Source organism: Gymnoscopelus braueri (assembly GCF_963280865.1).
Source record: "Gymnoscopelus braueri genome assembly, chromosome: 3".
NCBI classification, from domain to species: Eukaryota; Metazoa; Chordata; class Actinopteri; order Myctophiformes; family Myctophidae; genus Gymnoscopelus; species Gymnoscopelus braueri.
Window position 1 is genome coordinate 51,044,538 of NC_137612.1, and position 14,048 is coordinate 51,058,585.

Sequence of the window (14,048 nt, forward strand, 5' to 3'; positions counted from 1 at the left end):
TAAAAATGTTCTTAAAGTACCAAAAGTAGAAAGTAGCCCACTCATTATGCAGAAGTTCCCATTTCACAAGTTTTCAAATGCATTAAATGTATAAAAATCTTTTAAAAATAGCAGATCTACAAGCTCACAATGAGTTGCATCACCACAAATTGTGAGCTTGTAGATCGGCTATTTTCAAATGACCAAAATCTATACAGAGCTGAAGTGGGTAATGTATGTTTTGTAATAAAAATCGTAAATCTATAAAGTAACTAGTTAAGTTTTCAAATAGAATAGTGGAGTAAAAGTATAAAATTTGTCTCTGAGATGTAGTGGAGACTAGAAGTATATAGTAAAAAATACCTCAAAATTGTATTGTATTTAAGCATATATATATATATATATATATATATATATATATATATATATATATATATATATATATATATATATATATAGTACTTGAGTAAATGTACTTAGTTACTTTACGCCACTGGCTACTTGGGGTAATTTTTTCCATATCCATAATACTGGCGAGTCACTGGTACGTACAGTACAAGTCTCTGGACTGGAGTGAATGAAATATATTAATAATGGTGAAGAAGGTAGATTTCGCAATTCCTCCAGGCTTCCTTGTCGCGGACGGGGCGTGACACACACACACACACACACACACACACACACACACACACACACACACACACACACACACACACACACACACACACACACACACACACACACACACACACACACACACACACAGACAGGAGTGATCCAACCAAGGACTGAATAGATCTGTGCCAACATAGTGCCAGCCTACGCCCCGTGCCCACACAGGTGTGTGTGTGTGTGTGTGTGTGTGTGTGTGTGTGTGTGTGTGTGTGTGTGTGTGTGTGTGTGTGTGTGTGTGTGTGTGTGTGTGTGTGTGTGTGCGTGTACGTGTGCGTGTGCGTGTGCGTGTGCGTGTGCGTGCGTGCGCCGCTTCAAGATCTACACAGCTCACTGTGTGAGTTGGTGTGTCACTCACATTGCATTGATTTGGAGTCGTCTGGATAGGAATACGATTGATCAAAACGGTAAGATCATACGATCCTACGTAGGCTACTGTTGCGACTTCTAACTTTATGTGAGGCTGTTCGCCGACTTATTATAGTTACACTAGCCCAGTTGGTTCCCAAACTTTTTTGCCCGATAAACTAGTGAAAATAGCAGATCCACGTCAAGCTCACTGTGAGCTTGCAGATCGGCTATTTTCACTACTTCTCAAAAGTTTATTTTTCTTTATTGAATTAATGGAATTCGTTGAATTATTCAGTATTTAATAGTAATAGTTACTATAGTTACGATTTTTTTAGAATTTGTTTTTATTTCTGATATAGATTTTTTTTAAAAATCTTTTTAGATAATAAAAAAAAAAGTTGGAAACAAATGGGGTATTTTTTCGCCACCCTTAAAAATGTGTCCACGACCCACTAATGGGTCCCGACCCGACCCAGTGTTTGAGAAACAGTGCACTAGCCTATACAAAGATAGCCTTAGATCAAGACTATCGTATGTATTTTATCGATTTTGACATTTTTATATCTACGAGAATCTTAGCGACCTCCCCTCCAGTTTGCCCTGGAATGTCACGAGTAAAGCCCGTATTTCTCCAAATATGTACAAATGCTAAATATAAGGTGCTTACCCGATTGCCCCAAATGTTAACTAGGTGTCCGGAGTATTTGTGCAATGTATTAGTCTATATTTTCCAATAAAAAAGTGTTTTAATCCCGTCTGTGGCCGAACGCCATTTTTTTCCTCCCCTCGTTTACTTCCTGTTTACATTGAGTGTGATTCCGGTTTTCACCGGATGCGCCCCGTCACTACTGCCCATTGGGAACTCCAACAAATTCGGCCACAGACGGGATTAAAACACTTCTTTATTGAATAATATGGACTAATACATTGCAAAAACAAGCCGGACACCTAGTTAACATTTGGGGCAAGCGGTTAAGCACCTTATATTTTGCATTTGTACATGTTCGGAGAAATACGGGCTTTACTGGTGACATCTCAGGGCAAACAGGGGGGTGGTCGCTAAGACTCGTAAACTCGAAAGTAAAAGTCAGACTCGATATAATATACTGCTCAAAGAAATGTAGGGAACACTTTGATCCCTTAATTATTTTGAGTTTTCATGAACTGTGTACATACTGCTAACAAAAACTGCTCAAAAGAATTAAGGGATCAAAGTGTTCCCTTAATTATTTTGAGCAGTTTACATCTACGATAGTCTTGATCTAATACAAAGATAAGCAGTAGCGGCAGCCGTAATCTGTGTAAATTACTCCGAATTATTACAATAGTTATAATGATACTAATCATTCTGTATTTGTCTGGAGTTTATATGCTACCCTATTCAAAAAAATATATATATATTTCTTAGTTCTCATTTTGTAGAGTTGCATCAGACAGAGTTGCATCTTGAACAGTGATTTAATACATTTGGTGCTACAGGAAGTTGCTACACAGATACAAACTGACATTCACATCATGCCATCGTAAACTAACTAAATAACTTATTAGGCCAATTAAAATACAAGCATAGAATGAGTCAATAATATAATTAGAACACCTAACAAAGACAGAAATCAATAATGTAATATGAATAATAAATGTAACATTTTGACTATCTGGGGAGAAAAGTTTTATGCAAATCAAACAATAATGATTGTTTTTGTCAATTCTGTTGATCATCTCAATACATTAATAGCCCAATCTGTGGTTTCCCACCCCTGGTCTAAGGCAGTGGTTTTCAACCTTTTCTGGATCAGGGCCCACTTAAAAATCTCAAAAGCTTCCGCGGCCCACCCAACTGACCACTCAACAGGCAGCCGAAGTGGTCAGATGGGCAGGCCGCATGCATTTTCAGAGAAAGTTTATTTGAATGATCAATCAATCGAATGTGTTCCGGCTAGGATCAATGGTGTTTTGGCAATTATTTGGGGGTCAACTTGCAATACCCTCGCGGCCCACCAGTGGTCACCCAGCCCACAGGTTGAGAATCAACTCTAAAGGGGACAAGTGGAACCATGCCCCCCCCCCCCAAGCATAACAGAACCACCCCACTAGGGGTCAAGGGTTCAGGCCTGTACCGTTCTTTTGGTGTACGCCATTCGTCCACAAGGATAACTCATCTGACCTTATCACTTACTCTCCACATTATCTGTAGAACAGGGGTCGGCAACCTTTTTTACATAAATTGCCATGTTTCTTGATAGTCAGTGTGCCTTATCAACATTAAGTTTAATTATGACACCTCATAAAAATACAATATTTCCAACATATTTTGATTGTCCATATAGATAACCTTAATTTTCTTTTAAAATATTTGCTTTTACCCCAGGATGTAATGATCATTAGACTAACCCCACCTATCTCCCAGACTCCCTCCCCAGTCAGAGTTCAGGGTTTGAATGAATGTAGAATTATGAGCAGGATGTAATTTGCATACATCCTGAGGGGACTTCATTTAATTGACTACATGTATATTTTAAAATATTTTATTCTAAAAGAAAAATCCTCTCTCACACTTATGCCAGTGTGCCAGTGATCACCCTCCCCCGTGCCTAAGGTTGCCTACCCCTGCTGTAGAATATTGTCTATGTTTTTTTGCACCAGTGGCTGAACTCTCAAATATGATGCTCCTGCCATCCGTGCCCCAATAACAAGCCCTCTTGCATAGTAACTTTAGATATTTTTTCTTTTGCTATCTTGATCCAGAATCGAGGTTCAACTGGACTTGCTCAGCATATAATTTACATTACACAGAGCATGAATGTAAGTGGTTCTCAAACTTTTCAATTTCAAGGACCCTCAAATTAATATGTATTCGGCCGCGGACTCATATCTGAAAAGATTGTGTACCAGGGACCACCCATACAAGATATTTCTTAAAATATTACAAGTTTTCCCGCTTATTTTTTTCAAGATCTTTTGAAATAGCAGATCTACAAGCTCACAACATGTCGTGCATTGTGAGTTTGTAGATGGTCTATTTTCAAATAGCCGATGTATATAGGGTTAAAGTGGTTACGCTGATTTTGTTGGGGACTCCCTGGAACCCCCTCAAGGACCCTCTGGGGTCCTCACCCCTCTTTGAGAATCACTGATATACATGTATGTCATGCAGTACAGATGTATGGAAGCATCTGCATTCATGTCTAACCCTAAGCCTAACCCTAACCTTAACCCTAACCCTAACCTTAACCCTAACCCTAACCTCACAAAAACTATGCCTAAACCTAAACTCAAAACTACATCGACCTGGGTGAAACACCAGGAAAAGACAGAGTCCGCTCACAACACTTCGCTTGTAATGTACGCTTGTAGATTGCCTTTTTATTGACTAAAACAAAAGAAAAAAGAATAGGGCTTAAGGCTGCAACCCATAACCTTTATGTCCCACCTGGGATGCTATCCAGGTCCCCTGCGCAAGCATCACAATTTCTATTGCTGAGCTATTAAGGGAAAGCTCATTTGAGCAATTATAGTATTAATATACTATAAAACTATAATAATATACATATTACAGATTGGTCAAAATGACGTTTTAAGTGATACATTTATCACCTGTCTGTCAAGTGTGTGTGTGTTGTAGTAGTCAATGTGTTCGTCTGTATCCTGTGTACAGTGTGTTTCCTGGTTGTGTCAACATGATGCAGCATGTCATGTCTTGTTCACAGTGCATTCTATCTTCCCTCTGCGGTCTTCCTATTAGGCACGGCACTTAAAGGCTTTCTCCCTAATCTCTGCTATGCTATTCTTCTATATACACACTTGTTTCTATCTCAAATCCACAAAAACATACAGAAACAATGACACAGAAACGAAGACAGTCATTAATTAATACAATTAAGCTCATAAAGCAAGCAAGAAACCAAATGCTTCTATCATAGAGCTTTTCTTCTGCTTCGTGCATTGTTGCCTTATGGACTTATTTCCCTCTTTCCTCAGTTTAACAAGCTAAATTGTTTAAATTTGTTTGCAGTGCATGTCAACTTCAAAAGCTTTGAACCTCTGTGTTGAATCAGGAGTAAAACTACTACTCAGCCAGTCAAATGTCAACATTCCCCTCTCTCTCTGTCTCTCTCTCTCTCTCTCTCTCTCTCTCTTCCCACACAGAGATCCTGCTGGTCTCCAGAATGTGCTTGGTGCGACACGTCTCCTGTAGGTAACATACACTCCCAGTGGACCTCTGTGTGGAGATGGTCCTGTGGCCCACTGTGCTGACAATATGCTTGTGGATACAATCACACCCTGCATTAGGACTGTGCCCTGTGGAACCTCGCAGGCTGGAGGACTTCAGTGTGAATTACTCCCTGACCTATTTCGAAACAGAAACACCCGTACAGAACATAGCGGTGAACTCAGTCGATGGGGAGGTATACGTCGCGTCACGGAATGTAATCGAGGCGGTGAATGGCGAGCTGAACAGACTGTGGGAGGTGCGCACGGGCCCCGTGGGCAGTGCGGAATGTACCACGTGTGGGGTGTGTGACGTGGAAACGGACCCCGAGGACCCGGTGGATACAGACAATAAGGTACTGCTTCTGGACCCTGGATATCTGACCTACCTGTATGTTTGTGGGAGTAATCAGCATGGTCTATGTTACATCCTTGATTATAGCAGCTCACCCGCCACACCTTATAAGTGTTTATTCCAAAAAGAGGTGAACTCTCAAAGGTACTGTCGTGACTGTGTGGCCAGCCCAAAGGGCACAAGGGTCAGCATCGTCGAAGACGGTAAGACCGCACTTTTCTTCGTCGCCGCCTCTGTGGATGAGGATGCTGCGCGGAGGTACCCGAGGCGGTCGATATCGGTGCTGAGGCCGCTTTCGACCGAGGATGGTTTCGAAATGGTCTCGAACCTGACGGTGCTCCCCGCTCTGCAGGCGTCCTATCCCATCGATTACATCTACAGCTTCTCCACAGAGGAGCATGTTTACTTTCTGTCCCTTCAGAAGGAGGATCCCCTTAAGAACAGCCAGGCGTTCCAGACTCGTCTGGGACGGTTGCCGGTTAAAACCCCGGAGTCGTGGATGTACCGGGAAGTGGTCCTGGAGTGCCGGTACGCACCTAAACGCAGGAGGAGGCAGAGGGAGGACTACAAGGACACTGTGTACAACGCCCTCCAGGCGGCATACTTCGGTCAAGCCGGGAGGGACTTGGCAAATGATCTGAGGTTGACGGCTGAGAATGAACCTGTACTGTATGGGGTGTTTGCAGAGATGGGTGAGGACGGTCGTCCCCAAAGAAACTCAGCCCTGTGCGCCTTCCCCATGAATTATATAAACAAGGCGATCAATGATGGTTTGGAGGACTGTTGCAAGAAAGGACCGGAGCAGCTGTCCAGAGGACTATGTCACTTCTTCCAGCCCTGTGAGATGTGCCCACATGAAGTGAGTAGAACCCGACCGATGACAGATTTTTGGGTACGATGTTGATCCCGATTTTGAGTCCAAGTCCACCGATTGCAGATGTTTTGACACATACCAGAATCTGAATCAATGAACTTATGAGTAAACATAAAAATAAACATAACATTTTGATAGATAACATTTTTAAGTATATATTTTAAACTTCAATATATGAAAAGAACATTAAACTTTAATACAACAATTAGGTCAATCTAGAAATAAGTTCCTCTTATTTTGATACTGGGCTGTCATCATGTTCAGAGTAGAGCACAAGTACAAAGGTCCTTCCTGGCACAGACAGGAAGCCGACTACCAAGACAAACATAGTATAACTAACTAAGCCACTTGTGATCAGAGGCGATGGCATCATATAAAAGAGTGAAGTTAGACTGTATGGGAGTTCAGCCTGTGCCTGGCAACAGTGTGCAGGAAACAAGGTGCGTGTGACTGTGAAAGGGAGGGTCTGATGAGTCACATGTGACCTGAACATTGCCACACCAGTTTTCCACTCCGTCGAGTTTCAGGCATCAACCATTGATGAATGCCTTCTTTAAAAAAAAAAAAAGGGTGGGAACTGTTTACATTCCTTGTCTCCAAATTATAATTGAAGATATGAGTTAGACTCACTGATTACCTCCCTGGATAAAGTCGAATGCATCTATTTACTTCCAATAATCCTAAATACTTTTGAACATATATGCATACATACTGTGGCTCTCTGGTTTGTGCTAGTTTGAACCTGGATTGAGAGGGGGAGGGGCTTAGTTGCTGCCTGTTTGTTCTCAATGGGATATCAGTCCAACTTGTCATACACAATTTTATCCTGTAACTTTAACATAGCTAACTCACACATTGGGAAGCACAGTAATAACATTGTTAAAAGGGTAGAACATTAATCACATTCAATCTGGCATCCCTATGTTGGGTATTATAAAAAAAAGGTTATGAACCAGTGTGTTAGTGGAGTAGAGTGCAAACGTTATCATTGCAGTCTAAGGACAACATGTTGAATGATTGTGTTGGCTGTGCTACAGAACAGAAAGGTGTGGTTTTATCTTTATGCCTTCCAGTGTGTAAGTACAGCCATGTGTTCACTACACCTGGGGGGGGTTAACACACCAGAGTTATAAATCCTGACGATAAAAACATGGAGTGTGTGTGTGTGTGTGTGTGTGTGTGTGTGTGTGTGTGTGTGTGTGTGTGTGTGTGTGTGTGTGTGTGTGTGTGTGTGTGTGTGTGTGTGTGTGTGTGTGTGTGTGTGTGTGTGTGCGTGCGTGGGGGTGGGTGTGGGTGTGTGTGTTGGGGGATTATAGACTGTGCTGGGCTGTGCCTTTCACACATTTTATTGGAGTGCCTGGAAACGGCAGAGGAAGTGCAGATCATTTTTGTTTATTTTGCACATAAAACGAAAACATCAAAATACACAAGATAGGAGGGGGAAGAGTACATAAGGAGCAGAACATCTGTTAATATAATATGTGCGGGGAGCCTAAAAAGGTGAGAAGTTAAGGGGGTGTAAATAAGTGTTTAGCTATATTCTCATAGTGATCATTGTATAGAGGGTTCTCCCCATGTCTCCAGCTCTTTAGTAAAGACAAAATACATTTTCATGTCTGGATACCAATTTCATCCAATGAGGAGCTAGAAGTCATACAGGATACTATACAGGATAAACAAGTCAAATTGGCAGTGATGAAACAAAAGCCAAAAAAATGGCGGACAACATTGAAACTGATTGAAGCTGGTTAATGGATACTCTCCTGATTGGATAAAATTGGCAACCCACCTGATTATGTCATTTCTGTTAAAGAGCTGGAGAGACGGGAAGACTGCTTTTACTGAACAAACACTCTGTGCCAGTGGTAGGCAACACAGGCTGCTTGTGGGCCAGAACTGGCCCGCCATCGATAATATCTGGCCCAGCTAATTATTTCGTAAATAATTTACAATATCTGCCTGACAGTCCCACATGGGTAGGATATGGATGGACAGCAATTGCTTTGCATTGATGAAACCTGGTAGAATGAACGCCTAGTTCTATTTCCATTCTTTGAATATTTTTGTTTTCACTGTTACCTTTCCTCTTTAGACTTTTGGGTGAAAAACAGTCAGTTCAGCAAAAGCTAAGGTATGGCAAGGTTAGGGTTGCCAGCTCCCAGAGATTAAAATAAGGGACACCTATCCTGGGCCGCACGGCCGAATTTCTTTTGGGGGGTCAAACCCCCCTAAACCCCCGAAATGCAAAGAAAACTATGCATTATACCTATAACACAATACAAACAACATGGTCTTACACCTGCATTAGGCTACTATTAATGATTTAAAAAATATATATATAATCTTTTTCTTTTTTTTTTCTGGAGCCAAGGTATGGCACCTGCCATACCTTGCCATACCCAATTGACGCCCCGAAACTGTGTTTCACACGCCTTAAACAATACATTGTTTCTCTCTGAAGAAACCTTTAACAAAGAAAAAAGCTCTCGTTCAAAAAGGATTATGACTGTCTGTCTCCAAGAAAAAATATATTTTTAAAGTGCCACATTCAAGGATGCGGCCTGTACAAAATGATTATAAGCATTTCTATATGCAACTGTAACATTTGATTCCACATGTGTTTCTATCAGTAGTTATACCAAACACATCTTAATTTCAACTTTTACTTCAATATAGTTATTATTGTATTGTATTGTAAGGTGGTTTGTTGCATGTTTCAGGTCCTAACTTTGTCATTGATAGTGTTCTGGACAACCATATATAATGGCTTAGAAAATAAAATAGGCCCGAGGCCAAACTTACTTGCCGACCTGTGCTCGTTAACAATGATTACTATCAGAATATAGAGCTTTAACCTTTTTACAAAAACCTTTAGTTTTTACCAAAAAAAATCTACAGTTAAATATTTAATTCTGATATTTAGCACAAACAAATCCCTGTTGCTGTTATCGATGACTCAGCACTATAACACCAGTAATACGTGACGGATGGATGATTCTTCTGATGATCACATAACATTCGTGTCTACTGTCTACACTTAATTGAATCATACAGTAGCTTCCCTTTTCTGGGGTCAGCCTTTGGTCAAAATAGCAGATCTACAAACTCACACAGTGTGCGAAGAGCTTTGGCATAGGGAGAAATATAACGCTCCTATATAGAGCCCTGAGACTATATGGTTTAAAGGAGTAGTTCACCCCCAAAAAATCTTATTTTCTATCAATTGTACACCCCATGAAGCCTTGAATTCCTGGATTTGTTTTGGTTTTTGTGATTTTGTCGCATTCCTAAGCCAATAATTTGATGACCGGGTGTATTTCCGGTAGGAGACACAAAGAGTCTACTTTGTGTCTCCTACCGGATACATTAGCATCCTTCCACCGGTAATCAAATTATTGGCTTAGAAATGCAACAAAAACTAAAAGAAATCCATGAATTCAAGGCTTCATGGGGTGTGCAATTGATACAAAATAAGTAATTTTTTGGGTGAACTACTAAGTTATTAAAACATCTCAAGTAGAAACTGACAGCGCTTTACATTATGTGCAGATAAGATCAGATGATATGCAACATTAATGAGGTAAACAAAAAGCTCTGTGTTTATCCTTGCATTTCATACAGATATTACATTTTCCTTATCCAAATAAACCATACTCCCGTTTGTATGCGAGAGCTGGTGAGAACCAGTGGTTCTCAACCAGTGGTCCGGGGACCACCAGTGGTCCTTGAGGGGGGTTCCAGGTAGTCCTCAGCTAAATGATGGAGAGTTGGTGTAACCAAATGGACCCTTATAGATCTTAACCAAATTAAACCAAATGGACCCTTAAGGGTCATTTGGTTTCATTTTACGCTCTCAAGAGTTAAATTATTGTTAAACTTAATTTAATTTAATTAGTCTACACAATTATAATAATAATGTAGAAGAATTGTTATTTTGATCAACGTTTGCCTGTTATCTCTCCTCTCTATGGTACCTCATCAATACAGCATGGATGGAATTGTGGACAAAATCTCATCCAACGACAACAAAATATTCAAAGTTTTGGGTCTGAGAGTCTAAATCTCATCAAACGGTGGTTCCGTGGCTCAAATGCAGAATAAATAATGGACCTTGATATGAAAAGGGTTGAAAACCACTGACATGAACCATAGCATCCCTATTCTGGCCATGTCAAAATATGACCATGTCGAATATTCTGCAAAAATAGCAGATCTACAAGCTCACAACACTTGTAGATCAGCTATTTTCGAGGAAGAGATGAGGGTGTGTAGAGAGGAAAAAAGGAGGGGGCCTAGTAGACCCCTTTGGGACTCAATGAAGTATATAAGTGGTTAACCACGTTCCATTTTACTGGCCACTTTGCCAAGAATCTTCACTCGTACATCATACGCTGTCACTCTGGGTGTAAATCATGGTGATAGAGCAATATCCCCAACATCTGCTTTGAATTTTCTCTTCAGGATAATCTGTGTTGAGAAGCTACAGTCTCCTGGCTCACTGTTTCTCAACCTCAGGTCCGGGGACCACCAGGGCTCTAAATGCACCCTTACGGGTCTGTAACTCTGAGAGTGTACAAATGGAACCAAGGGTCCATTTGGTTCCATCTGTACACACTCTCAGAGTTAAATGAACATGGAAGCCTGTACAGTGTAGATCGTGGTCCCAGAGACCACTGTAGCCTAACGCACATAAAACTGGGGCTCCTTGAAATGAAAAAGTTTGAGAACCACTGTCCTAGCTTATATAACTATCCTTGCTATCGGGCAGAACTTTTAATGTTTTTTTGGAAATGAGTGCATGTCGCTGTTTGGAAATAGGGTAGGGAGTACAGTAATTCACGCTGAAGTCCCCCACCCATATTTTCACTATTTAAATAAATAGTAATAATAATAAAAAAAGAACAGTCTTGGACATAGGCTACAAGGTTTCCACCCGACAGTGACTATATGACATCCTGGAGGCAGAGTTCGTTAGTGTTTAATGACTGGTTGCATGTACTCTCTGCTGGCGAGCTGCTCGTGGCTGGAGGCGTCAGACTGGGACACTTCCTCTGTAAATAAATACTGCTTCCTGCACCCCCTAAACAACTAAACATCAGCTCTGGAGCTCATGTTTAATACCTGTATTAACTTGCCTGTACATTACTGACAATTAAATCCTTTGTATCGATGATTATTTCACTACACAGTGACATCCCCTGTGTGTTAATTTGTGTTAATTAAATGTAAGTGAACACTCAGTATTTCATAGTGTGTGTTTTTCTCTTGTGTTGCACAGAGCCCAGACACCAATAACACGTGCAGGATCAAACCCACCCTGGTGTCGAAGCCCTGCTACAGAGTGGACCTCTTCAACAAGAAGATGACAGATGTTCTGTTCACCTCCGTCCTGGTCACCACCCTGGGCGACGACACCCTGGCGCACCTGGGCACCTCAGACGGCAGGGTTCTGCAGGTAGCAAAAGTGACAGGATAAAACAAAAAGGAGGAATAGTGACACAGTATATGAAGTTATTATGGGGTTATTTAGTGGTGTGTTTGCTTAATTGATCAATACATTCTGTGTTAAGGCAATGTTGATGTTGGGTTGTATGTCTGGTTATATCAGTGCAAATATTGTCCTTCGCCTTTATCTGCTGCTTCCGTCTGTGCTCTGTGAGTGAGAAACGAGAAATACATGAGAGATTCCATTCCATTCACTCTCATGGAATTATGAAACAAGTAACCAAAATCACACATTTAGCACATAAAGGAATACAAACAAAGCATAAACATAATATTTAGATTACACACTTTTAGTTGACGATTAATTATCATGCAAATAATTGCAATTAATGCTTTAATTGTGTTTTTGGCATTGAACATTGGAACATACGAATACAGATGTAATTTCTGTTTGCCTTTTACTGTTCGTAAACAAAAATTGCACAGGGCAAATAACTGACATATGTAATCATTTTATCATTTGAATTTGTTTTTAAATAGCTGATCTACAAGTTTACAGCGCGTTGAAGTTACGTGTTGTAAGCATGTTGATCAGCTATTTCATTTTAATAATTATTTTTAAATGCATGAACATTTTTCAACATGGAAACGATTATGACGATTATGTCAACTAATTGCGATTATCTCAAATAATTGCGATTAGGCGATATGTAATAATTGTGACAGGCCTAGTTATATTACCCGGCCTTGATGGAAGTTCTCAAGCTCAACAAAAATCCTTAGATCACCAATATTTATGACTATAACGTGTGCGATGACAACGAGGACTTTTAATATATTGGCAGAATCTGCTTTGTTTGAGTCCGTTTATGTACTAAAAGTGTGATTTCGAGACCTTTGAGATGAGTAGTTATAGCTACTGCATTCAACCCAATGTTCTACCAAAGCTCAGCATCACTTTAATAATGAAAGTAGTTTCCAATGTCTTGTTATTGATTCAATAACAATATATTCAATATCCAAGTTCTTTTAGGTCCACCTTCCTGATAGTAGAATAAAAACATGAATGTTTCTTTCTGTTCTACTCGTGTAGGTCATACTGTCTCTCACCCGCATTACCATTTTTGCCAACTATTCCCTGGGAGAGGCCCCGGTGTCCAGGGTAGCAGCTGTGCGCTCAGAGACGTCTCTTCTCTTTGTGGCTGGAAATAAGGTGCTTTTCTCAATAACAACTATAACAGCTACTGTACAGTTGACAGCTTGTCTACATTTGTGAGGATTCTTGTTTGTTTGATTGATTGATAGATTGAATACTGTATTTACAAAGTTTGTTAACGGTACAGGTAGTACAGTCAAAGGTTATACTAAAATGATACACACAAAAAGCCTTCTTTCCATTGTGGTCCATTGTACTCAATTCATCCGTAATGCATACCTCAGTAGCATCAAAAGGTATTTTTGCAGAGAAAGGAGGGGTGGGGGCTACTACCAAGGAGTTCAAAGGTCAGCCATTCTTTTAGGTTAGTTTTGAGTTTGGGTACAATTTACAATTCACAATTTAGGCATTTAGCAGACGCTCTTAATCCAGAGCTTCTTACAGTAAGCAAGGACAACACAAGGTAATACATCAAATGCATAGAAATAGCAATCTAGGATCAGAGGTAAACGAAGAACCTATCATCAGTCTAACAGTAGAATATCCATAGAATAATAATCAGTATATTGAAACTATACACACTATAGGATGCCAGGTCAACAATGACCTGGCACCCGTTTTGTCTTTACCATGAAACAATTATTTCCCTTCAATTTCTTTCTGCCCGTTTTCCCTCCTTGGCTTTTCTCTCCCCTTCATCATGGTCTAGATGTACAGCGTGCCTCCTGAAGGTCCAGGGTGTGCACACTTTCTGACATGTTACAGCTGTCTGAAGGCCCCACGCTTCATGAAGTGTGGCTGGTGTGCAGGCGGCTGCTCCAGGCAACATGAGTGTACGTCGCTGTGGAGCGACCAGACCTGCTCTCCTGTCCTCAGAGAGGTAGGCCTACAGCACATAATGCTGATCGCTTTTATATCGCCAATATATATCGCTATTATGTCCAAAACCGTACCTTAGAATGGGAACTTTCAGAAATAGTGAAAATAGCAGGCCTACAAGCAGGTCT

General features: G+C 40.6%; 1 protein-coding gene across 3 annotated transcripts in view; it reads left to right on the top strand.

Moving 5' to 3' along the window:
• Positions 1-776: 776 nt before the first annotated feature.
• Positions 777-14,048, top strand: part of mst1ra (macrophage stimulating 1 receptor a) — a 34,962-nt gene continuing 21,690 nt past the window's right edge. For all 3 annotated transcript variants that reach the window (XR_013932933.1, XR_013932934.1, XM_080424368.1), the window contains exons 1-5: positions 777-1,058; positions 5,149-6,425; positions 11,719-11,895; positions 12,979-13,098; positions 13,751-13,921. Coding sequence is in view for 1 of the 3 variants with exons in the window: in XM_080424368.1 (XP_080280494.1) it covers positions 5,232-6,425; positions 11,719-11,895; positions 12,979-13,098; positions 13,751-13,921 (1,662 nt within the window). In the remaining 2 variants the exon portion in view is untranslated. The remainder of the gene's footprint in view (positions 1,059-5,148; positions 6,426-11,718; positions 11,896-12,978; positions 13,099-13,750; positions 13,922-14,048) is intronic.